Below are 25,765 nucleotides of genomic sequence, written 5' to 3'. Positions count from 1 at the left end.
GTATTAACCATTCATATTTCTTCTTCTCTGAGTTATATTCTTTTTGAGACTGGATTTTTATATTGCAAATAATTTCTAAGAAAGAGTACATGGTTTTGCGTTTCATATTAAGAAACTCTGAAAATTTTAAAGCTTATAATTAAAATTAGAATTATATTGGTACCAGGGTCATGTATAATGAAATAATGGTTTTTACTTTGGGGAAAAGCTCTCCAGTCCATCTGTGTCTACTTGCATTCGCCATACCCAGGAATGATAGTCTCAGACATTCACATACTCTTTAAAAAGCTGCACAATGACATGTTTTATTGTAACCATGAGGCTCAAAAATATAAAAGTCATAGAGGATGGGCTGGCTCAGTGCCAATAGCACAGAAAACAGCTTTTCAGAGGTTATGTAAGAAGGAGGTAAGAAACTACATGATTATGCCATGTGTGAAATTAAAAAGCTGGGGTTGGCCCAGATCTCAAGTGCAGCTGGGAAAGAAACAGGAGCAGTAGTCAAATGCAAAGGAGAAAATCACCAGCACTGGTGTGAATTCGAATACTGTTTGCCACACAAAGATTAAGCAAAGGACCTATTTATCTTTGTTTCAATTCAAGGTAAGTAGATCTCCAACATAGGGAAGCCCCTGAGTAGGACAAACCAACTGCTTTAGTTTTAGTTTGTTTGGTGGTGGTTGTTTTTGGTTGCAAGTGCAGGAGCCTGACTCAAACTAGTTCAGGCTAAAGGAGAATTCACCGGTTTATGTAAAAGAAAGTTGAGAGATTAACAATGTTCTAGTGTCAGTGAGTTCACGGCTGATTCTAAAGGGCTGTGCCTTATCCTCCAGCTCTTGCCTGCTTTTCTCTGCTTGGGCTCCTTCTCAGGCAGGCTCTCCCTACAAGGTAGAAGAGATGGCTGAGAATATAAAGATGGATAAGACATCATCCCTATTTTTTTTATTATTTTTTTATTTTTTATTTTTTGGCGGTACGCGGGCCTCTCACTGTTGTGGCCTCTCCCATTGCGGAGCACAGGCTCCGGATGCACAGACTCAGCGGCCATGGCTCACGGGCCCAGCTGCTCCGCGGCATGTGGGATCTTCCCAGACCGGGGCACGAACCCGTGTCCCCTGCATCGGCAGGCGGACTCTCAACCACTGCGCCACTAGGGAAGCCCTTCTTTTCATTTTATAAAAATTTATTATTAAGGTCATTTCCAGAGAATGCATCTTTATCCCCTTTACTTAAACTAATTCCTTCTTTTCTTGGACTATTTTTGTTCTCTTTCTACATATAATCACTATAGTAAATTCTGGAATATATGTAATTTTTTACCTTTTCACAAAGTCACATTTCATATTTCATTTATTTCATTTGTACTTGCCCAAGAATGTAATCTTTATATTTTTATTAATGGCTACCTAATCCTAATTGTTCATTGACTCAATGCACTTTTTTTTAATATTTAAAGAGCAATTTTAGGTTCACAACAAAATTGAGGGAAAGGTACACAGATTTCTCATGTACCCCCTGCCTTCACACATGCGTAGCCTCCCCCATTACCAACATTCCCCATTAGAGTGGTACATTTGTTACAATTAATGAACCTACATTGACACATCATTATCAGCCAAAGTCCATAGTTTACAGTACAGTTCATTCTTGGCATTGTACGTTCTATGGGTTTGGACAAATGTTAATGACATGTATCCTCCATTATAGTATCATAGAGAATTTTCAATGCCCTAAACATTCCCTGGGCTTTGCCTACTCTTTCCTCACCTGTACCCACCCCCGAACCCTGGACAACCACCGATCTTTTTATTGTCTCCATAGTTTTGCCTTTTCCAGAATGTCATATATTTAGAATCATACAATATGTAGCCTTTATTTTTTATTTTATTTTGTTATTTTAAAATTAATTTTTATTGCAGTATAGTTGCCGATAAGTAGCCTTTTAAAATTGGCTTCTTTGGGCTTCCCTGGTGGCGTGGTGGTTGGGAGTCCGTCTGCCGATGCGGGGGACACGGGTTCGTGCCCCGGCCTGGGAAGATCCCACATTCCGCGGAGTGTGTGGGCCCGTGAGCCATGGCCGCTGAGTCTGCGCGTCGGGAGCCTGTGCTCCGCAACAGGAGAGGCCACAACAGTTGAGAGGCCCGCGTACCGCAAAAAAAAAAAAAAGACTTCTTTCACTGAGTAATATGCATTTAAGTCTCCTCCATGTCGTTTAATGGCTTGTTGGCTCATTTTTTTTTGACACTGAATAATACTCCATTGTATGTACCACAATTTGTCCATTCACCTACTGAAGGACACCTTGGTTCCTTCCAAGTTTTGGCAGTAAAGAATAAAGCTTCTATAAACATCCATATGCAGGTTTTTATGTGTGGACATAAAATTTCAACTCCTTTGGGTAACTACCAACAAGCATGATTGCTGGATCTTATGGTATGAGTATAGTTCATTTCGGATGAAGCTGCCAAACTGCCTTCCAAAGTGGCTGTCCCATTTTGCATTCCCACCAGCAATGCATGAGAGTTCCTGCTGCTCCTCCACATCATGGCCAGCATTAGGTGTTGTCAGTGTTCCAGATTTTGACCTTTTTAATAGGTATATAGTGGAGTCTCGTTTTAATTTGCGTTTCCCTGATGACATGTGTTGTGGAGCAGCTTTTCATAAACTTATTTGTCATCTGTATATCTTCTCTGGTAATGTGTCTGTTCAGACTGTGGCCTATTTTTAATCAGGTTGTTTGTTTTCTTATTGTTGAATTTTAAGCGTTCTTTGTATAATTTGGATAAGTCCTTTAACAGATGTGTCTTTTGCAAATATTTTCTCCCAGTCTGTGGCTTGTACTCTCATGCTTGTGACATTGTTTTTTGCAGAGCAGAAGCTTTTAAGTTTTAATAAGCCTAGCTTATCCATTATTTCTTTCATGGATCATCCCTTTGGTGTTGTATCTAGAAAGTCATCACCATAAGCAAGGTCATCTAGGTTTTTTCCTATAGTATCTTCTAGAAGTTTTTATAGTTTGCATTTAGATCTGTCATCCATTTTGAGTTAATCTTTGTGAAGGGTTTAAGGTCTATGTCTAGAGTCACTTTTTTTGTGTGCATGTGGATGTCCAGTTGTTCCAGCACCATTTGTTGAAAACACTATCTTTGCTCTATTGTAATGCCTTATCTCATTTGTCAGATAAGTTCACTATCTATACCAGGGTCTATTTCTGGGCTTTCTATTTTGTTCCATTGATCTATTTGTCTAGTCTTTCACCAATAACACACTGTCCTGATTACTATAGCTGTATAGTTAGTCTTAAATTGGGTAGTGTCATCCTTGACCTTTGTTATTTTCTTTCAATATTTGTTGACTATTCTGTTTTTTGCCTCTCCATATATGCTTTAGAATCATTTTGTCAATATCCACAGAATAACTTTCTGGGATTTTGATTGGGATTGCCTTGGATTTATATATCAAGCTGGGAAGAACAATATTGACTCTTCCTATCTATGAACATGGAATACCTCTCCATTTATTTAGTTCTTTAATTTGGTTCTTAAGAGTTTTACAGTTTTCCTCATACAGATCCTGTACATATTTTGTTAGATTTATACCAGTTATTTCATTTTTGTAAATTGCATTGTGTTCTTAATTTCAAATTCCACTTGTTCACTGCTAGTATACAGGAAAGCAATTGACTTATGTGTATTAATCTTGTATCCTGCAAACTTGCTATAATCAATTATTAGCTCCAGGATTTTTTTTGTCACATCTCTTAGATTTTCTACATAGATGATCACACCATCTGCAAACAAAGACAGTTTAATTTCTTCCTTCTCAATCTGTATACCTTTTATTAAATTTTCTTCTCTTATGGCATTAACTAGTACTTCCAGTATGGTGCTGAAAGGAGCAATGAGAGGGAATATCCTTGCCTTATTCCTGATTTTAGTGGGAAAGCTTCTAGTTTCTCACCACTAAGTGTGATGTTAGCTGTAGATTAGCGGGTCACGAACCCGCGTCCCCTGCAGCGGCAGGCGGACTCTCAACCACTGCACCACCAGGGAAGCCCCTGTTTTTCATTTTTAAAATCAAGTTGAGGATGTTCCCATTTATTTCTAATTTACTGAGAGTTTTTATGATGAATGGGTATTAGATTTTGTCAAATGCTTCTTCCGCATCTATTGATATGATCATTTTATTTTTCTTTTTTAGCCTATTGATGTGATGGATTATGTTAATTGATTTCCATTGAATCAGCCTGTGTGGCTGGGATAAATCCCACTTGGTTGAGTTAGGAAGTATTCTTTCTGATTCTGTCCTCTAAAAAAGATTGTAGAGAATCAGTATAACTTCCTCCTTAAATGTTAAATCAAGGTACACTTTTAAAGTACAGTTTGTACTTGGTAACTATATGATAGCTTAGAGTGAAAGAGCTTAAATCCTAAGCACAGTGCCCTGAATTATCATCATGGGAAAAGGAAGTGCTAGATCACCTAGAAACCTGTCCTTGGTTTGTTTCAGAGCACTCCTCTCCTGATTTCTACATTTACTGAAAACCTACTATATGACAGCAGGCATTGTACTAGGTGCTTGATAATTAATTAATTAATTACACATGCACATATATGCATATATGTGAATATATATATATCTATTTATTTTGTTTAAAATTAAAATTTTTTATTTTGACATAATTTCAGACCTTTGTTACAATAAGTGAATAAAGAATTTCTACAAATCCTTCACTCAGATTCCTCAAATATTTACATTTTATTATCATTTCTCTTGGAGACTTTCAGCCATGATGTTCCATTATTCTTAAATACTTCAGCATATATTTCCTAAAAACAAGAACATTCTTTTATATAACCATAGAACAATGATTAAAATAAGGAAATTAGCATTGATGCAAAAGGATTGTCTACTATATGGATTGTATTCAAATTTTGACAATTGTTCCAATAAGTGTCTGCTATAGGAAAACAAAATTCTGGATCATACGTTGCATTCAATTTTTATTTAATTTGGAATAATTCCTCACTCTTCCTTTGTCTTTCATGACATTGACATTTTTTTAGGAGTACAGGCCATAAATTTTGTAGAATGTCCCTTAGTTTGGGTTTGTCAGATGTTTATTCACAATTAGATTCAGGATATGACTTTTGGTAGGAATAACACAGAAGCGACATTGTGTTCTTCTCAATGCATCATTTCAGGAGACACATAATGCCAATTTATTCCATGTCCCTATTTTTAAAGTACTTAGCATCTAGGAGTGGTGACAGGCACGCAGAGAAATAACTTTGACGTAGTCTGATTATCACAAGTCAGATGTACATGTGCGTAGACATGTTTTATTCATTCTTCATATTTTCTTGGCTTACCTTTTTGCTCCAACCATTGCTGTTGCAGCCAACTATGCTCTGCCACAGCCTTGCCTCAATTGCATGGAGCATCTCCTACTTTGCAGTAGGAATTCTCTGCCACCACCACCTGGGATGCCTGCAGAAGCCCATCCAGCTATTCTGGCACAGGCACAGACTGGAAAGTGCTGACACTCACTGGAGAAACCACTGAGGGGTAGAGCCAGTGAATCAATCATCAACTGATTCTGTGTCAGTCAGTTCTGACAATTCTGAGGCACAATTACACAGTTCTTCAAAGGCTCTCATCAGGACAAAGCTCTTGGTACCCACAGTGGTGACCAGCTCAAAAATGCATGCTTGGATTGGCTTTCTTTCCTTCTATTTACCATTCTTCTCCATACTCACACTCCTGTCTCTTGGAATTACTTCCAAAGCAAACCAACGGCATCTAAACCCTTGTCTCAGACTCTACCTTTCGAGGGAACCCAAGATAAGACATTTGATCTCAGGAGTAGACCTAGAAAGCAGACACCCAGAAAAGGATTCTGGAACTGAATCCCTCGCCAGACACTTGCACTTTTGGTGCAAAGTGTGGGTGGTGATAACCCCTGGCCTGAATCAGCATCACTAAGACTTTTACTGGTAGATGACTGGGATGAATTATAGGTAGAAGGTCAAGCATTTGTTTATGAACTAAGGATAACCCTTGAACAGCTGGAAGGCAATGGTAATTATAAGACCTGTGGATTGGCTTATTTTTGTTAAGGGCTCATGAAAACTTAAAAAAAAAGAAAAAGAAAAAGGAAAGAAAGAAAAAAAAAGAAGGGACAGGCTCAAGTTACCAACTTTCAAGTCTAGGCAGGCTGTGAAAACCAGAAAGCATCCAAGGCAGTATTTAAAGAGGTGTTTATCTTTTGTATCCACAGAGCAAACTGTGCTCACAATCAGACCCAGGATTGAGTTGTAAGGTAGCATAGCTACAAAGGAGACTGAAATACTGTCTTGACAAGTCTTCTATGCCAAAGGCAGGGACCTAAAAGGGAATAACTGGAAACCTGAGACTTGCAACAGTAGCATTTAGATGAACAAGCCTGAGAAATGTCAAAATGTCTTCTGAAATCTGTGTTGGTACAAGTAGCTTCCTCTGCTCTGTTTAAGAATAGCCTACCTTTTCTGGAGCCCCTGCAAAAACCTGTATGAAGCAATAGACACATAAACAAAGATCTGTAAGACCTGGTTAATATTTATTTACCTGAAGGAACTGAGGAGTGAATCCTGAAAGTGTTGGACCAGTGAAGGCAAGTGTGGACAGAAGAGAATTAACTAACATTGAAAAACACCTGGAGTTTCATGACATAGCAAGGACACATGGAGCTAGTTCTAATATATTGCTGGGATGGCTCCTTAAAGCTTAGATAGGATGAAGGCCTATAGCAAATGAAGGAGAGATTCTAGAAGTGCCTTGACTTCCTTGAGGAAGGTGTCAGAAGGCTCTGGGAGGTTAGAATGTAAGAACAAATGTATAATATTATACCTGAGAACCCACCATCTGACTATGTCTCTTGTAAGAGCCCAGTGGACACACCTATCTCCAAGGCAGTAAGAAATACAGTGGTGAGGGTACCACTGGCATCTTTGAGAAGCTCAGTGGTATTTATCCACTGTAGGTGACAGTAAGAGATGCTGCTATGGGACTGGGCTCCTTAATATTAATTCGATTGATAAGAACACAAAATAGCAGAGGCCAGATGGTAGTACCTGACCAACAGAAGGAAGTGTACATAATTGTGATAATGCAAGGCCAGAATGGCAACCAGAATATCTTCACCCACAGGGCTCTGTTATAATGACTAATAGACCATGGTGTGTCTCAGGGCAAGTTAAATGAGCATCCACTAGGGTGTTACTTGATCTATATGTACAACCACACACACACACACACAAAAATCAACAGCTGGTTAAAAGAAGGCAGATGACAAAGAAACTATAAGGGACTTAAAATAACTACACGCATGCAGTTAGGGCAATTATCAACAATAAGATACAAAAAGGTCATAAACTAGCTGCCGTTTTGGAGGTGTGGGGAGCAAAGGCATGGTATTTCCCCAAATCCCTGCACACAGTAGCACCAAGGGGCTGGCCAGACCACCTAAGCACCCCACCTCCAGCCCAACCCACCAATAGGCCCCTACCAGTCATCCCATTGAAGGAACCAGCCTGCCCTCCTTGGAGCAAGCAAGGGCACCTGTTACTTGGTTTCATTCCCTCGTGCTGCATGCAGCACAAGTCCCAGTAAAAGCCTTACCTGAATTTCTTATCTGGCCTCTTATCAATTTCTATTGATTAAAGGGTCCAAGGACACGGGGTCGGTAACAGCACCACATCCCTAAATTAAAAACATGTCAAATTCCACATATTCCCCTTAATTCTCTAATTTGATTTTATCTACACCAGTGACATAGGGTAAGGAGGGGCAAGATGAAGACTGAATTGTTGAAGCGAAAATTATTTCTGTCCATGTTAAAAGGTGTCTGAAAGCAGTTTGGAGCTCCAAAGGCAGAACCCTAATTCTGACTAGTTCTGCATACTGGGTGGAAGAGTCAAAACCAAAATTCTTGGTTTGGGCCAGGACCAAAAGAATGAAAATGTTGCTTTTTCTCATTTCAGTCTGAGAAAAATGCTTTTTCTCATTTCAGTCTGAGAAAAAGCAACAGTGCTGGAACACAGACATAGCCAGCCACAAAGTTAACAGGGAAGCTACTTTTTCCCCCCTGCGATGCAGCATCTGTCAAATGCCATATCTACCCCTCCTTGAGTGATACTGTTCTCTTGCCAGTGATGCCCAGATCCACTTTACTATTTTCGTTTATTACTAGACTACCCAATTACTGAACGGGCCCTCTCCTCACGACAGCATCCAATCCCTGGTTAATCCTCTTTTCCTAATCCCGCCTCTGAAACAGCATCCAATCCAGAACTGATCCCTGCTCTCCCTAGACCTAGAGTCCTTTGGCGGGAACCTAAACTTTACAAAAGACTCTTTCTCCTCCCTTTTCCAGTGGTATCCAAGCTTCCTCTGGAGTGCCCTTCCTCTTGATTTACAAATAAATCTGATGTTATCGGATTGCAGGCTTCTTCCAGTTTGGCTTTAACACGAGACAGGTTAGTATCAGGATCTCTACTAGATGTTCCACGATTTTTGCTACATCGTCCTCTGAGCAGATTGGATTTTCGATTTTTAATAGCTAAAAACAAAGATAAATGCTTTCTATAACAGTCGCATCAGCACATTTCTAGAAAGCAATCCCCTCCACCCCCCATGCAGCCCTAGTATCCGTTTAATAATGGCTTTAGTCATTTTATCTGGTTCTCATTTCAGCGAATTCAGCTTAAATGACTTCGGTTCTGAATTCCTGGATTACATTAAAATGTAGCAGATGGGGGCGTGCGGGCTTTGAGGGCGTACGTTCTTAACGTGGTTACTCTTAATTCAAGACCAATGAGGGCAGGTTGCGATCATTTTTAACAGGCTTCTCCAGGAGGAAATCCCGAGCTTTATCCGTGTTTTCCCGGGCGCCCCCCGGAGGCATAAATTGCGGGATGGCCTTTTTGAATGCGGAGAAAGGGGTGCGTGTTTCGTCTTCTGGAGCGATGCACATTTGGATTCAAGCCTGAGAGCCCAAAACCTAGTACCTGGAGCGAAGTGATGGTTCCACTCCGGGTCTCTGAGAAGCGGTCCCGGGGGTCTCGTATCGGGACAGTGGGGTTTGCGGGCTTGGCCGCCCCGACTGCCGGGGATCCCGAATCTCGGCTGCGCCTCTCCGGAGCCCTGCTTTCGTTCTCGTGCCGCCGCTTGGTTTCTCACGTTAACTACCCGGATGCCCAGCAGCCGACTCCCCGGGGTAGCCAGAGGCGCACAGCTGCCTGGGGCGCGGGCCCGCTTGCGAGTGGCAGCGCCCACGCCCAGAGCCTTCCGCCCGCCTGCCCCGGCGCAGTGCAGCAGAGCGCGCTCCCGCTCGGGCCGGCCCGGCACGCGCGCACGCGCGCAGCGACCCGTGCGCCCCGAGGGGGGAGGGGGCAGAGGGGGCGTCACGGGGGAAAGGGAAGGAGGAGGAGGAGGCGGCCGCGTTGCCTCCGTCGGGGCTCGAGCTCGCCCTCGCGCTCGCCCTCCGCCTTGCCCGAACCCTGCGAGGGTGAAACGCTTTCTCCCGGCATGCAGCGGGAGGAGGGATTTAACACCAAGATGGCGGACGGCCCGGATGAGTACGAGACCGAAGCGGGCTGCGTGCCCCTTCTCCATCCAGAGGTGAGAAACGGCGCCGAGCCCATTCCTAGCCCTGCGATCCTCCAACCTTTCTCCCCCGGACTCGCAGGGGGCGGTGGCCTGCGTGTTCGGGGTAGTGGAACGCGCGGAAGTTGGGGAGGGCGGGGAGGCAAATCCAGGCCCGAGCGCGGCTGTGAGCGGATAACGGGGGAGGAGATAGCGGGGCGGGCCCGGCCGGGGCGGGCTCTGGGACGCCGTCCCTGGCTGTGCCTGGAGGACAGAGGTGGAGATGTTGACGGTTCTACTCTGTCGCCGCGCTACTCGCGGGTGCACTGGCGGCGGGGGCCTGGTGCTTGTTTGGAACCGCACGTTAAGCTCTAGTCCTGCTCCAAGCCTCTCGGGGCGAGAAGGAAGCGCGTGTGGGTTTGATTTCTTCTCTTTTCCTTCGCCAGAGTGAATGACGGTTATCTATTTCTCCCATTTGGCTCACTGGGGGGGAGTGTAGGGGACGAACACAGTTTTTTGGCCAAAGTGATGTCCTTCCCGTGATGCAGTAGGCAGCACCTCGGGGCCCCTTGTGTCGGATGTCCTTCTTTGAGCGTTTGTCCTTAAGCGATTAAAAGAGAGGTCAAAACTTTTGGGAATAGACCCACGCTCACATTAGCTTGTCAAAGTACCGTGTTTTTTCGGGGGGGGGGCGGGAGCCAGAGGAGGACAGTGCAACACGTTTCCCATCACATGAGTATCTTCACCTGTAAGTAAACAGTGCCCCTCTCCAAGATCAGTAGCATTCTGTTAGTTTATAGCCGAGCTAGTGGTAGTTCAGGCCTGGAAGCAATTCTTGATGCATTCCGGTTTTTAATGATCCACAGTGATGTGCGGAGGGCAGCAGCAAAGCTTGCTGAAGAACTCCTGTGGTTTTTATGAGCTTAAGGGTTGAAGACAATCTTTGTGTTGTAGGGTGAACAAACATGGAAGTCTCTACCTGGTTATCTTGTATTAGAATGATTCCGTTTATTTCTGGAGTTGGGATTATACCATGCTTATATTACTTAGTATAATATAAATACAAGCACTTACCCATGTTATATGTTAATACTCATCACCTTCTCATTCATCACTTTGACTTATCAAAAACAGTGGCACAGTTCCTTAGGAATATACCTGGGCCACTCTCAATGAAAAGGCTACTTTGGATTTCTGACAAACAGAGTTCTACAGTAAAACTAAACTTTTTTTTTTTTTTGACCAAAGTGGTAAAAAAAAAACTCTCAGAATTGGCATCGGAGACATCTCTCTTTTAGTTCACACTTTAGGCCCTAAAAATATATCAAGAAATAGACAAAGTTTTCAGATGATGCATTGAAAATGTTGCTAAGGAATATTTCTATTCATCTACTCCTGTGAAAGTATTTTAAATACTTAAATATTGATTCTATAACATAACTCTTCTCTCTTCATAAACCTTTGCTTTGTGAAATAGTTCATTGTTTGGTACTTTAGGAATAATTTCAACAGGCAACAAATCCAGAAATTGCTTGGTATATTGTAATGGCCTGTAGGCTTGGAATTTAGAGACCAGTCTTCAGGTTGCCATTTAATAGACTATTACTAGAAAATCAACTTCCTCATCATTGAAAGTGGAAGTTGAAGTAGATGATATCTACCATTCCTTTTTGCTTGACAAATACAAGGTCCACTTAGTTTAGGTGTTTTGAGTCTTAAGCTCATAACTACCAGGCCTAAGGTCTTTCTGAATTTTTGCTGTGGTTAGTTTTGCATTCGCACCTGGTACAGACCTGGTATAGTTCTGCTGCTTTCTTGCTGTGCATTCTTGGGCAAGCTACTTCCCTGAGTTTTGGCTTCATGATTTATAATAATGGGATGAAATAATAATAACGAATAAGCTAAGGATTAAGTGAGATAATATATTCATTTTTGTTGTTAAAGTAAGCGGTGTCTTCCTACTCCCTTGGAAAGAAACCTAGCAAACCTTTTTTGCGTTGGTGAGCAAATAATAGTACCATTTACTCGTTTTTGGAGAGAACATAGACTTTTGGTCAAACTTGGGTTCCAATTCTGGATTTGTAGTAATTAGCCAGGTAACCTGAGACAGGTTCTTAATCTCTTAAAACCTCAATTTGTGCATCAGAAAATGGAGATGCTGCCTAGTTCACTTGGCTTTAAGGGATTAGGTGAGACTCTTTGTTGAGGTTTAAGAACTGGCACATTGTATGTGCTCAGTTAATGTTACTCCTTTCTCCACCAAAAGGAGGGTGGTGTTATATATTTATTTTGATTTTGATGACTGGTGTAGAAACTTGTGTGGGTTTTAATTTAGTGGAATAGGATCTTGTAGGAACAAGTTTATTTTACTTTTTATGTTCAAATTTAACAGTGTCACAAAAATAGTTTCTCACTATTTGTTGAATAGATGAATTATTTGTGGGATAAAGAAATTAGCTATCCTTAAATCTCCTGTTAGTATGCAGACTGCTCACTGTTAAAACTTTTCTTAGGGAATTATGTAATTAGATTAACAACGAACCCTTCTTTTTAGAGATATTTGCTATGAGAGAACCTTACTTTTCAATTAATTAAATAATCCATTCATTTAGTCAGTCACTTAAACATCTGTTTATCTTGAGACTTCAGTATATTTGTGGTAAATACAGTGAGAAACAGTATAGGATACTGGTCAAGAGCCAAGACTGGTGACAAATGGAGAATCTAGGTTCTGCCACTTACTATCATCATGGTCAAATTACATTTTACGCTTTTGTGAAATTAGGATAATAGTACCTACCTCTTAGAGTCGTTGTGAGTATTAACTAGAATATTGTTTGTAAAACAGTCATCACAGACCTAGGCATGCAGACTGCCAAGCAAATGTAAAGGGTTCTGACATATAGTGAGTACTGATGCTGTTGACTTTATTTTCTGATGAAATAAGATTGTTTTATTTTAATGGAAGAAATTAGAGGCTATTTGGAAAAAGATAAACTGAGTATCAGGGGATTAGGGTGCTAATCCCAGCTCTTCCATTTTAGGCTAGTGGACATTTAAACTACACTTAGTTTCTTTGCTTTTAAGATAAAGAGGCTAGACTGGACGCTCTCTTCAGATTTCTTTAAACTCTAATGCTCTGTTGTATGTTGTGATTTTTCAAGATTGATAGGCTTGAGCATCTCTATCTGCTAGATGCATAGCACTGTACTAGGTTATATGGATGAAAATAGAATAAATAGAATAGCTTCTGCTCTCCAGAAGTTAATGATCCAGTTGGAAAGATATCAGAATACAAATAAGTGCTGAAATGAGAAGTGTAGCCTGTAAGTAGGTTCGGATTCCTGTTATCTAGAATGGTTAGAAGTAAAACTTCAGCAGAGATAAAGACCATATGTTGGTCTACAGGTCCAGCTGGCTTGCTGTCACCAGCCTTCCGTTTCACTCACTAGTACGTCCTCAGTAAGCCTTCTCTGCTCTTTCATAGAATGAGGCCACAATACTCCCTTCAGCCAGAGTATTTATAAGGGCTCTCTGTCTCAGCAAGGTCTGACTCAGAGCTTTGAACTGGATTGCCTAGATTACCTGGGGCTTTCATCTCTTGCTTGCTTCCTTTTTTTCTCAATTTCAAACTACTGCCTTTTCTCTAATGTCTCATTTTTTTTTTAATGGTAACTTTTTTGCTTCACAGTAAATTTGTCCATATTCATGTCTCATTTTTTCTTTGTTTAGAATATTAAACTGAAGAACTACTACATCTCCTGTCTTTACAGATTTTACAGAATCTATTTTTTGAAACTTTTCTTCAGTGAAAGTGATTTTGCCTTTTTCCATTACTAATTTTTTTTGCCCGATTATATAGAGATACACATGTGTACAGATATATAAATTAACTCATTTGTTTTCATAAAGCAGATGGAAAGTTACTTTGAAAATTACTTTTCTTTTTCTGATAGATTGCTGGCACACTCTTTCCCTTCAAAACATGTCTTTCTGTCAGTCTTTAGGATCTGATGCCTTTTTTATTCAGCAAAAATGCTATAGGCCATATACTTGTAATTTAGATTTAAAAATACTATACCCTAAGCATAGTAACTACTGAGTCAATATATAAAAATGAAAATGCCACTAATGGGTGACCTCATGGATTGTGGCAAAGCCAGAGTTGAAAATTACTGACGTGTAGAACCAAAAAATTATATTTGATTGTGAGAAATGCCATTTTACTGTTTTGACATCTTTGTTTTGTTTCGATCCCTACTTTTATTTAATTTGTGAGACCTATCCCAAAAGTATTTATTAAGAGGGGACTGTGGAGTGGGTAAATATAAGAGGATGCAGGTTAAAAGTGAGAGTGCTGGTGTTTGGCTACTTGAGTTCAGATCCTAGTTTTGTACTTACTAGCTTTGTGACTCTGGGCAAGTTATTGAACTGTGTTCCAATTTTCCAGACTAAAACGGGAATATAATAGCTCCTACCTCATGAAGCTGTCGTGAAGATGAAATGAGAGAATATATATAAAGTTCTGTGTCTGGCACTTAGTAACACAATACATGTTAGATATTAATGTTATGATTAGTTATTAATATCTCAAGCAATAGTAGTATACATATATTAGATATTGAGGCAACTGTCTAGGTAGCTAAGATAACGAAAATTGGGGTTTGAGGAGAGGACAGGCAGAGTACTCTTTATTATAAGCCTTTTTTGCACTATTTAATGTTCTTAAAGATGTGTGCTTTGATATGAAGAGTGTTTGTTGAGCATCTCAGTATGGTCTTGATGCTTTGATAGGCCATAGAGTAATGAGGAATACAGAATAAGGCATTGTAAAATAACAAAAGATGAATTGGAGGCCTTCAGATCCCTCAGGATAGATGAACGTGTGTGTGTGTGTGTGTGTGTGTGTGTGTGTGTGTGTGTGTGTATGTATTTTGTTAAAAATTTAAAATGCATTGTGGACCTCCTTTCCTCTAGAGAGTATCCTAAGGGTGTATTAGGGTAGTTAGGGTTGGTTAGTCATTTAAAGTGTCTTGATGTAGTGTGATTTTAACAGAACTCCCAACAGCCACATAATCCAGAGAGATGTTATTTCAATATCAGGGTTATGTGAAATTCTCTTTCAAAGCATCATCTATTTCTAATATTATTTTATGATTGGATTGTATTACAGATAGATAATTCAAGAATAAAATATCAAATAGTTTAAGCTTTGGAATTTAAAAAGTTGATTCAAGGCAGTATTTTATTTATAAAATATGCAAGTAAAATTCTCACCCAGTGCAATAATTATCCATTTGTAGGATGATATCTTCTGTTAAATTCTCCTTAAAATAGAGCTACAGGCATCTAATTTGAAAGTAGAGTGAAACTTGAGCCTTCTTTAAATGAGATATTATGAAGAACTTTATTTCCTGAATTATAGACGGCTAACAGAATATTTTTGATTTTTGTCTCAAATCGTGTTGAAAATTTTCCAAATGAATTACTCTACTTTCTAGGGTTAATACATACTAAATATGATAGAATCTTTCTTTGATAACTCAGAATATTATAGTGTCCTAGGCTCATCTTTCTGATTACTGATAAGTATTGTTGAGGAGATGGAAATGATAGGGCTAAATGTACCTGAAGGGGTTTCTTTGTATATATATCAGATAACCTGTGTTTTTTATCAGTTGTTTTATACTAGGAAAAATCAAGTGAAAAATACTGTTAATTACTGATTGAGATGTTACTGTACCCTCATTCAGTTTTTTAACATGTATGTGTGTGTGTGTGTGTGTGTGTGTGTGTATTATGAACATCTGTTAATTTATGAAGGATTTAATGAAGGATGAACAAAACTGGTGACTAAAACTATCCCCATTATCATTAAAATAAATGAACAAATGAACGTATGAACAAACCCTTTTGTGAGCTGAAGAAGTTGCTTGTCGTGTTAGTTAGAATCCTTGGATTGCAGATGTCACCAACCTTTTAAAAATCTACTTGGGCAAAAAGGGGAATTTACTGGTCCACATAACCCAAACTCAGGATGGCAGGAGTGCAGTTGGGCTCAAGGATAACTGGAACCTGAGCTGAGAATGTCACCAAGACAATCTTCTCTCTCTCCTCATCTCTGCCCTTCAGCTTCATTTTCTCCTAATGCAGAGTAGCTTCTTTCCTTTGTGTAGTGGGGACATGGATGCCAGCGTTGATATATCAAATCTCAGCTGACCATTAGAGAGGGACTGCTTGTCTTTCCTTATTCCACATTGGAAAGAGGCAGTGTGTCCACTCCTGTGACCACGGGAGAGGGTCTGAACTTTGCCAAGCCATCTTGCTTGGAGTTGGAGGAGGAACAGTTTCCTTAAAGCGGGAATGCTAGCAGGGAAACTGTTTCTGTCCTCTGTACTCTTAGCGTGAAGAACTGTTTGCTTTGTTCCAGTCTTCTAGTGTTTTACGTACTTCGAGATGCTGTAATTACACTGCACTCATTGTTAACAGTAAATGTTCTAGTTGAGCTACTGAATAGCATGCTGCATGAATAATCTAGACCAAGGTTGGGAAACTTTCTCTGTAAAGGCCAGATAGTAAGAATTTTCCAGTTTGTGGGCCATGTAGTCTCTGTAGCAACTACTCAGCTCTGTGGTGGTTGTATGAAAGCAGCTGTAGACAATATGGAAATGAATGGGTGTGCTGTGTTTCAATAAAACTTTATATATAAAATCAGGTGCTGGGCCAGATTTGAACTGTGGACTCTGTTTGCCAGCCCTGATCTAGATAATACATAGGAACTCCAAGAAATTTATGTTAAAATATATGATATTTCAGTGCATTAAATCCCATTAACCACTGGTGTGCAATAACTTCATCAGAACTAGATTTGCGTGGTAGATGGGTTGGGTAAAGTAAGAATATGTGTGTGTGTGTGTGTGTGTGTGTGTGTGTATTAGAACCTTATGGAGAACTTTGTTAGAATACACGTGTTTCCATATACACCTCTCACAGTTTCTAATTTAGTATTTGGGTTTGTGGTATGTATGTTTTGAAAAACTTTCAGAGGTGATTCTGATAATCCCATACTTCATCCTCCTCTCTCTGATACGCACTTGATGTGTGGGAAGAGTTTTATTACTTTTTTTTTTTACACAAGGAGGAGGAAAGTAGCTAATTTTACATTTAAGGTATGAGTCATTGTATTGTGTGCTTTTCATGTTATCTCCTCAATCTGATGGATAATCACAATGGTAATTGCTAACAGTTACCAAATTATAACTGAACTAGCCACTGTCCTAAACAGTTTTGCTTGTATATTCATTCATTTAATTCTCACACCTTTCTTAATACCTTTTTTACAAATGAGAGGATTGAGGCATAGAGAGGGTAAGTAACTTGCTGGTAAGTGGCAGAACTGAATTAGAATCCAGGTTCAAACTGCTTGAATCCAGTTGCCCATTTTGTATTGTGATAGTGATGATACAGAGTTGATTGAATAGTTAGCTGTGATGGCAAAAGTCCTCATTTATTGGAAAAAATATTTTTAATAGACTATTTTTTAGAGTAGTTTGAGGTTCACAGCAACATTGAGCAGAAAGTACAGAGAATTCCCATATACCCTGTGTCAACAACTTGCCCCGGAGGTGGCACATTTGTTACAGTTGATGAACCTGTGTTGACACATCATTATCACCCTAAGGCTGTACTTTACCTTAGGGTTCACTTTTGGGTTTTAATATGGGTTTTGACAAAGGTATAATGACATGTATCCACTATTACAGTATCATACAGAATAGTTTCACTATCCTAAAAATCCTTTGTGTTCCACCTACTCATCCCTCCCTCTCTGCTAACTTTGGCAACCACTGATCTTTTTGCTGTCTCCATAGTTTTCCCTTTACCGTAATGTCATGTACAGTTGATCCTTGAACAACACATGTTTGAACTGTGTGGATCCACTTATGCACGGATTTTTTTCAGTAGTAAATACTACAGTACTATGTGCATCTTACAATCAACAGCATCTTTGATTCTGAGGAATCCTGCCTCTACAGAAAGTTTAGAACGGCACTTGACACATAGAGTTAGCCATCATCTGTTTTATAATCTTTCCTTTCTTTCTGCTGTTCAAGGTTATGAGAGAGAATTGTAACAGATTGTTAAATCTGTTTCTATCTTGGAGATTTTATCTCCCTTCACTGTGATTATAAATACTCATTAATCTTCATTCATAATTCTGTAACTATGATCATGAATAAACTGTAGACATTATTTTCTAAGGAAATTTTGCTTTCTGATAGAACACTTGATATAAATATCCAGATCTTACAGCTGTTTATGTAAGAAGTTAATTAACTTGATTTCATAAGTTCCCATTATTTATACTTGTTTTTTCCTTATTTGTCTCCTTTTTCCTGTGGGTAATTGTATGTTACTAAGTCCAAAAAAAGGCCACACTTGGGGAAAAAAATTGACAAACTAGAATCTAGCAGACCAAATAAAAACTTAAACTTTCTGAAATATCCTAACATGTGATTTATTTTGTATTGTTGAATAGTATATGAATTTTCAAGGTATCAGAAATTTAAATTCCAACATGGGCTTTTGGCTTTTAAAAGAAAGCAGCACAGAATTATTGTCAAAAAAAATTTAAATAGTACAGAAGGCTATGTAGTAGAAGGTAAAAGCATATATAAATGTATATTTCATATACACGCTTCTATACATTTATTTCCTTGTTTTTGTCACACAAATGGTATCATACAGTGTTATACAATTTACATTTTTTCTGAATACACTTTGGCCATAGTTTCATCTTAGCGTATGATGATCTTTCCCGTTCTTTGTAATGTCTAGACCTGCCTTGTCCAATATGGTAGCCACCAATGACATGTGGCTATTTAAATTTATTAAAATGAATAAAATAAAAAATTGAGTTTTCAGTCATATTAGTCACATTTTAAGTGTTTATTAGCCATGTGTGGCTAGTGACTACTGTTTTAGACAGCACAGAAATATAGAATATATCAGTAATTGCAGAAAGTTGTGGGATAACGCTGGTCTGGACAGTTTTTTAAAAATTTATGTCTTTTAAAAGTATTTTTTACTACATAACTTTTTATTGAGACATATTGTATTTATAAGTTGCACATATTTTAAATGTTTAAGTTGATGACTTTCTTTGAATTAAAATCTTTTATATGGAGATAATTGTAGATTCACATGTAGTTGTAAGAAAAAATGCAGAGAGATCCTGTGTACCCTTTACCCATATTTTCCCAATGGTAACACCTTGCAAAATTATAATACCACATCCAGGAGATTGATATTGAATCAGTGAAGTTACAGAATATTTCTGTCACCACAAAGATCTTTTATATTGCCTTTGTATACCCATACCAATCTATTCTCCCATTTCTATAATTTTGTAATTTTAAGAATGTTTTTTAACTGGAATCATGTTGAGTGTACCCTGTGGGACTGGCTTTTTTCATTCAGCGTAATACTTCGGAGATTCGTCCAGGTTTTAGCATGTATCAGTAGTTCATTCCTTTTTATTACTAGGTAGTACGTTGGATGTACCACAGTTTATTTAACTATTTACCCATTGATGGACATCTGTGTTGTTTCCGATTCTTGGTTATTATAAATAAAGCTGCTTTAAATATTTGTGTAAAGGTCTTTGTGTAAACAAAAGTTTCGTTTCTGTAGGATAAATGCCCAGGAGTGCAGTTACTGGGTCATATGATAGTTGTGTGTTAATATTTTTAAGAAACTGTCAAGCTGTTTTCTGGAGTGGCTGTACATTTTACTTTACAACCAGCTGTATATGAGTAATCTGATCTCTCTGCATCTCCTTAGCCCATTTTAATAGGTATGTGATGATAAGTCATTGTGTTATTAATTTACATTTCCCTAATGGCTAATGATGCTGACTTTGTTTTCATGTGTTAATTTGCCATCTATATATCCTCCTGGGTTAAATGTCTCTTTGTGTCTGTATTAGTTTGCCAGGGCTGCCATAACAAAATACCACATATGGAGTGGCTTAAATAATGGAAATTTATTTTCTCACAGTTCTGGAGGCTAGGAATCCAAGAACAACGTGATGGCAGGTTTGGTTTCTTCTGAGGTCTTACTCTGCTTAACAGATGGCAGCCCTCTTGCTGTGTCCTCAACATGGTTTTTCCATTGTGTATATGCATCTCTAGTGTCTGTGTGTCCAAATTTTCTCTTCCTCTAAGGACACCAGTCACACTGGATTAGGGCCCACCCTGATGACTTCATTTTAACTTGATTCCCTCTGTAAAGGGCCTAGCTCCAAATACGTTCACATTCTGAGGTACTAGAAGTTAGGGCTTCAACAGATGGATTTGGGGGGACACAATTCAGCCCATAACAGTGTCTTTTGCCAACTTCAAAAAAATGGATTATTTTACTGTCGAGTTTTGAGAAGTTTGTGTTTTCATTTTTGTTTTTAATACCCTAGACACTAGTCTTTTGTTGTGGTTTGCAAATATTTTCTCCCAGTCTGTAGCTTGTCTGTTCATCCTCATAACAGGGTCTTTCTCAGAGCATAAATTTAAATTTTGATGAATTTCAGTTTATAAATTTTTTTCTTTCATAGATTGTGCTTTTTATGTCAAGTTTAAGATCTCTTTGCCTAGCTATAGATCCAAGAGTTTTTTGCCTTTTTCTTTTTTAAACAGTTTATGGTTTTACATGTAACATTTAAGTTTAAGTTCAGGATCAATTTTGAATTACTTTTTGTATAAATTGTGAGAATTAGGTTGAACTTCATTTTTTCTCCCCCTTTAAATGTCCAACTACTCCAGCCCTATTTGTTGAAAAGCTTATTGTTCCTCCATTGAATTGCTTTTACATGTTGTCAAAGATCGGGTGAGCATATTTGTATGTTTTTATTTCTGGGTTCTGTCTTCTGTTCCATTGATCTGTGTGTCTATCTCTCAGCCAGTACGACACAATCTTGATTGTTGGAGCTATATAATAGGTCTTGAAATTGAGTAGACTCCTTCCTACAGTTCTTTTTTTTTAAAATTATTTTGCCTGTTTTAGTTGCTTTCGCATATAAATTTTATTTATTTTTAGTGTTTATTTAAAATAATATTTTTATTGGAGTATAACTGCTTTACAATGTTGTGTTAGTTTTTGCTGTACAATAAAGTGAATCAGCTGTATGTATACCTATATCCCCTCCCTCTTGGACCTCCCACCCCCCACCCCACCCATCTAGGTCGTCAGAGAGCACCGAGCTGAGCTTCCTGTGCTTTATAGCATGTTCCCACTAGCTATCTATTTTACACATGGTAGTGTATATATGCAGTCCTAATCTCCCAGTTCGTCCCACACTCCCTTTCCTCCCAGTGTTCACATGTCCGTTCTCTACCTCTGTGTCTCTATTCCTGCCCTGCAAATAGGTTCATCTGTACCATTTTTTTAGAGTCCACATATATGTGTTAATATATGATACTTGTTTTTCTCTTTCTGGCTTACTTCACTCTATATGACAAACTCTAGGTCCATCCACATCTTTTTATGGCTGAGTAATATTCCATTGTATATATGTACCACATCTTCTTTATCCATTCATCTGTCATTGGATATTTAGGTTGTTTTCATGTCCTGGCTATTGTAAATAGTGCTGCAATGAACGTTGGGGTACATATGTCCTTTTGAGTTATGGTTTTCTCAGGGTATATGCCCAGGAGTAGGATTGCTGGGTCACATGGTAGTTCTCTTTTTACTTTTTTAAGGAACCTCCATACTGTTCTCCATAGTGGCTATATCAATTTACATTCCCATCAACAGTACAAGAGGGTTCTCTTTTCTTCACATCCTCACCAGCATTTATTGTTTGTAGATCTTTTGATGATGGCCCTTCTGACTGGTGTGAGGTGATACCTCATGGTAGTTTTGATTTCCATTTCTGTAATAATTAGTGATGTTGAGCATCCATTTATATGCCCCTTGGCCATTTGTCTGTCCTCCTTGGAGAGATGTCTGTTTAGGTCTTCCACCCATTTTGTTTTAAAATAAATTTATTTATTTTATTAATTTATTTTTGGCTGCATTGCATCTTTGTTGCTGTGCACGGGCTTTCTCTAGTTATTGTGAGTGGGGGCTACTCTTTGTTGCAGTGTGTGGGCTTCTCATTGCGGTGGCTTCTCTTGTGGAGCTCGGGCTCTAGGCGCACAGGCTTCACTAGTTGTGGCACATAGGCTCAGTAGTTGTGGCTTGCAGCCTCTACAGTGCAGGCTCAGTAGTTGTGGTGCATGGGCTTAGTTGCTCTGCAGCATGTGCGATCTTCCCAGACCAGGGCTTGAACCTGTGTCCCCTGCATTGGCAGGCAGATTCTTAACCACTGTGCCACCAGGGAAGCCCTGCCCATTTTTTGATTGGGTTGTTTTTTCTGACATTGAGCTCCATGAGCTGTTTGTATATTTTGGAGATTAATCCTTTGTCCGTTGCTTCGTTTGCAAATATTTTCTCCCATTCTGAGGGTTGTCTTTTCATCTTGTTTATGGTTTCCTTTGCTGTGCAAAAGCTTTTAAGTTTCATTGGGTCTCATTTGTTTATTATTGTTTTTATTTTCATTACTGTAGGAGGTGGGTCAAAAAAGTTCTTGATGTGGTCTATGTCAAAGAGTGTTTTTCCTCTAAGAGTTTTATAGTATCCGTTCTTACATTTAGGTCTTTAATCCATTTCGAGTTTATTTTTGTGTATGGTGTTAGGGAGTGTTCTAATTTCATTCTTTTACGTGTAGCTGTCTAGTGTTCCCAGCACCACTTATTGAAGAGGCTGTCTTTTCTCCATTTTATGTTCTTGCCTCCTTTGTCATAAATTAGGTGACCATATGTACATGGGTTTACCTCTGGGCTTTCTATCCTGTACCATTGATCTATATTGCTGTTGTTGTGCCAGTACCATACTGTCTTGATTATTGTAGCTTTGTAGTATAGTTTGAAGTCAGGGAGCCTGATTCCTCCAGCTCCATTTTTCTTTCTCAAGATTGCTTTGGCTATTCAGGGTCCTTTGTGTTTCCATACAAATTGTAAAATTTTTTGTTCTCCTTCTGTGAAGAATGCAATTGTCAATTTGATAGGGATTGCATTGACTCTGTACATTGCTTAGGATAGTATAGTCATTTTCACAGTATTGATTCTTCCAATCCAAGAACATGGTATATCTCTCCATCTCTTTGTGTCATCTTTGACTTCTTTAATCAGTGTTTTATAGTTTTCGGAGTACAGGTCTTTTGCCTCCTTAAGTAGGCTTATTCTAGGTATTTTGCTCTTTTTGTTGCAGTGGTAAAGGGGATTGTTTCCCTAATTTCTCTTTCTGATCTTTCATTTTTAGTGTATAGGAATGCAAGAGAATGTATCCTGTAACTTTACCAGATTCGTTGATTAGCTCTAGTAGTTTTCTGGTGGCATCTTTAGGCTATTCTGTGTATAGTATCATTTCATCTGCAAACAGTGACAGATTTACTTCTTCTTTTCCAATTTGTATTCCTTTTATCTCTTTTTCTTCTCTGATTGCCATGGCTAGGACATCCAAACTATGTTGAATAAGAGTGACGAGAGTGGATTTCCTTGTCTTGTTCCTGATCTTAGAGGAAATGCTTTCAGTTTTTTCACCATTGAGAATGATGTTTGCTGTGGGTTTGTCATGTATGGCCTTTATTATGTTGAGGTAGGTTCCCTCTATGCCCACTTTCTGGAGAGTTTTTATCATAAATGGGTGTTGAATTTGTCAGAAGCTTTTTCTGCATCTGTTGAGGTGATCATATGGTTTTTATTCTTCAATTTGTTAATGTGGTGTATCACATTAATTGATTTGTGTATATCGAAGAATCCTTCCATTCCTGGGACAAATCCCACTTGATCATGGTGTATAATCTTTTCAATGTGTTGTTGGATTCTGTTTGCTAGTATTTTGCTGAGGAATTTTGGGTCTGTGTTCATCATTGATAACAGTCTTTAATTTTCTTTTTTTTTAAATATCTTTTTTGGTGTATAATTGCTTTACAATGGTGTGTTAGTTTCTGCTTTATAACAAAGTGAATCAGTTATACGTATACATATGTTCCCATATCTCTTCCCTCTTGCATCTCCCTCCCTCCCACCCTCCCTGTCCCATGGTTTATCAATTTTGTTTATCTTCTCAAAGCACCAGGTTTTAGTTTTATTGGTCTTTGCTATCGTTTCCTTCATTTCTTTTTCACTTATCTCTGTTCTGATCTGTAAGATTTGTTTCCTTCTGCTAACTTTGGGGGTTTTTTGTTCTTTTTTCTCTAATTGCTTTCGGTGCAACGTTAGGTTGTTTATTTGAGATGTTTCTTGTTTCTTAAGGTAGGATTGTATTGCTATAAACTTCCCTCTTAGAACTGCTTTTGCTGCATCCCATAGGTTTTGTGGGTCGTTGTGTCTCCTTTGTTATTTGTTTCTAGGTATTTTTTGGTTTCCTCTTTGATTTCTTCAGTGATCACTTCATTATTAAGTAGTGTATTGTTTAGCCTGATTTCCCCTTTTATGGCTGTTAGTATTTGCCTTATGTATTGAGGTGCTCCTATGTTGGGTGCATAAATATTTACAATTGTTATATCTTCTTCTTGGATCAATCTCTTGATCATTATGTAGTGTCCTCCTTTGTCTCTTGTAATCGTCTCTATTTTAAAGTCTATTTTGTCTGATATGAGAATTGCTACTCCAGCTTTCTTTTGATTTTCATTTGCATGGAATATCTTTTTCCATCCCCTCACTTTCAGTCTGTATGTGTCCCTAGGGTCTGAAGTGGGTCTCTTGTAGACAGCATATATATGGGTCTTATTTTTGTATACATTCAGCCAGTCTGTGTCTTTTGGGGGGAGCATTTAATCCTTTTACATTTAAGGTAATTATCAATATGTATGTTCCTATTCCCATTTTCTTAATTGTTTGGGGTTTGTTATTGTAGGTCTTTTCCTTCTCTTGTGTTTCTTGCCTAGAGAAGTTCCTTTAGCATTTATTGTAAAGCTGGTTTGGTGGTGCTGAACTCCCAGCTTTTCCTTGTTTGTAAAGGTTTTAATTTCTCCATCAAATCTGAATGAGATCCCTGCTGGGTAGAGTAATCTTGGTTGTAGGTTTTTCTCCTTCATCACTTAAAATATGTCCTGACACTGCCTTCTGGCTTGCAGTGTTTCTGCTGAAAGATCAGCTGTTAGTCTTATGGGGATTCCCTTGTGTGTTATTTGTTGTTTTTCCCTTGCTGCTTTTAATATGTTTTCTTTGTATTTAATTTTTGATAGTTTGATTAATATGTGTCTTGGCATGTTTCTCCTTGGATTTGTCCTGTATGGGACTCTCATGCTTCCTGGACTTTATTAACTATTTCCTTTCCCATATTAGGGAAGTTTTCAACTATAATCTCTTCAAATATTTTCTCAGTCCCTTTCTTTTTCTCTTCTTCTTCTGGGACCCCTATAATTCAAATGTTGGTGCGTTTAATGTTGTCCCAGAGGTCTCTGAGACTGTCCTTACTTCTTTTCATTCTTTTTTCTTTATTCTGCTCTGCAGTAGTTATTTCCACTATTTTATCTTCCAGGTCACTTATCCGTTCTTCTGCCTCAGTTATTCTGCTATTGATCCCATCTAGAGTATTTTTCATTTCATTTATTGTGTTGTTCATCATTGTTTGTTTGCTCTTTAGTTCTTCTAGGTCCTTGTTCAATGTTTCTTGTATTTTCTCCGTTCTATTTCCAAGATTTTGGATCATCTTTACTATCATTATTCTGAATTCTTTTTCAGGTAGACTGCCTATTTCCTCTTCATTTGTTAGGTCTGGTGGGTTTTTATCTTGCTCCTTCATCTGCTGTGTGTTTTTCTGTCTTCTCATTTTGCTTATCTTACTGTGTTTGGGGTCTCCTTTTTGCAGGCTGCAGGTTCGTAGTTCCCGTTGTTTTTGGTGTCTGTCCCCAGTGGCTAAGGTTGGTTCAGTGGGTTGTGTAGGCTTCCTGGTGGAGGGGACTAGTGCCTGTGTTCTGGTGAATGAGGCTGGATCTTGTCTTTCTGGTGGGCAGGTGTACGTCTGGTGGTGTGTTTTGGGGTGTCTGTGGCCTTATTATGGTTTAGGCAGCCTCTCTGCTAATGGATGCAGCTGG

At 38.8% G+C, this 25,765-nt stretch overlaps 1 protein-coding gene across 10 annotated transcripts in view; it reads left to right on the top strand.

Annotated features, from left to right (window-relative positions):
• Positions 1-25,765, top strand: part of ZDHHC17 (zDHHC palmitoyltransferase 17) — a 232,166-nt gene that overhangs the window by 121,816 nt on the left and 84,585 nt on the right. The window contains exon 1 of one of the 10 annotated variants that reach the window (XM_024736491.1): positions 9,519-9,660. The exons of the other annotated variants lie outside the window; for them this stretch is intronic. Within the exon in view, the coding sequence (XP_024592259.1) occupies positions 9,568-9,660 (93 nt within the window). The 5' untranslated portion in view covers positions 9,519-9,567. Of the gene's footprint in view, positions 1-9,518; positions 9,661-25,765 lie in introns of those variants that run through there. 10 annotated transcript variants of the gene reach the window in all.

Source organism: Neophocaena asiaeorientalis, unplaced genomic scaffold, assembly GCF_003031525.2.
Source record: "Neophocaena asiaeorientalis asiaeorientalis breed wild unplaced genomic scaffold, Neophocaena_asiaeorientalis_V1.1 scaffold134, whole genome shotgun sequence".
NCBI classification, from domain to species: Eukaryota; Metazoa; Chordata; class Mammalia; order Artiodactyla; family Phocoenidae; genus Neophocaena; species Neophocaena asiaeorientalis.
This window is presented reverse-complemented; position numbering and strand designations above follow the sequence as displayed.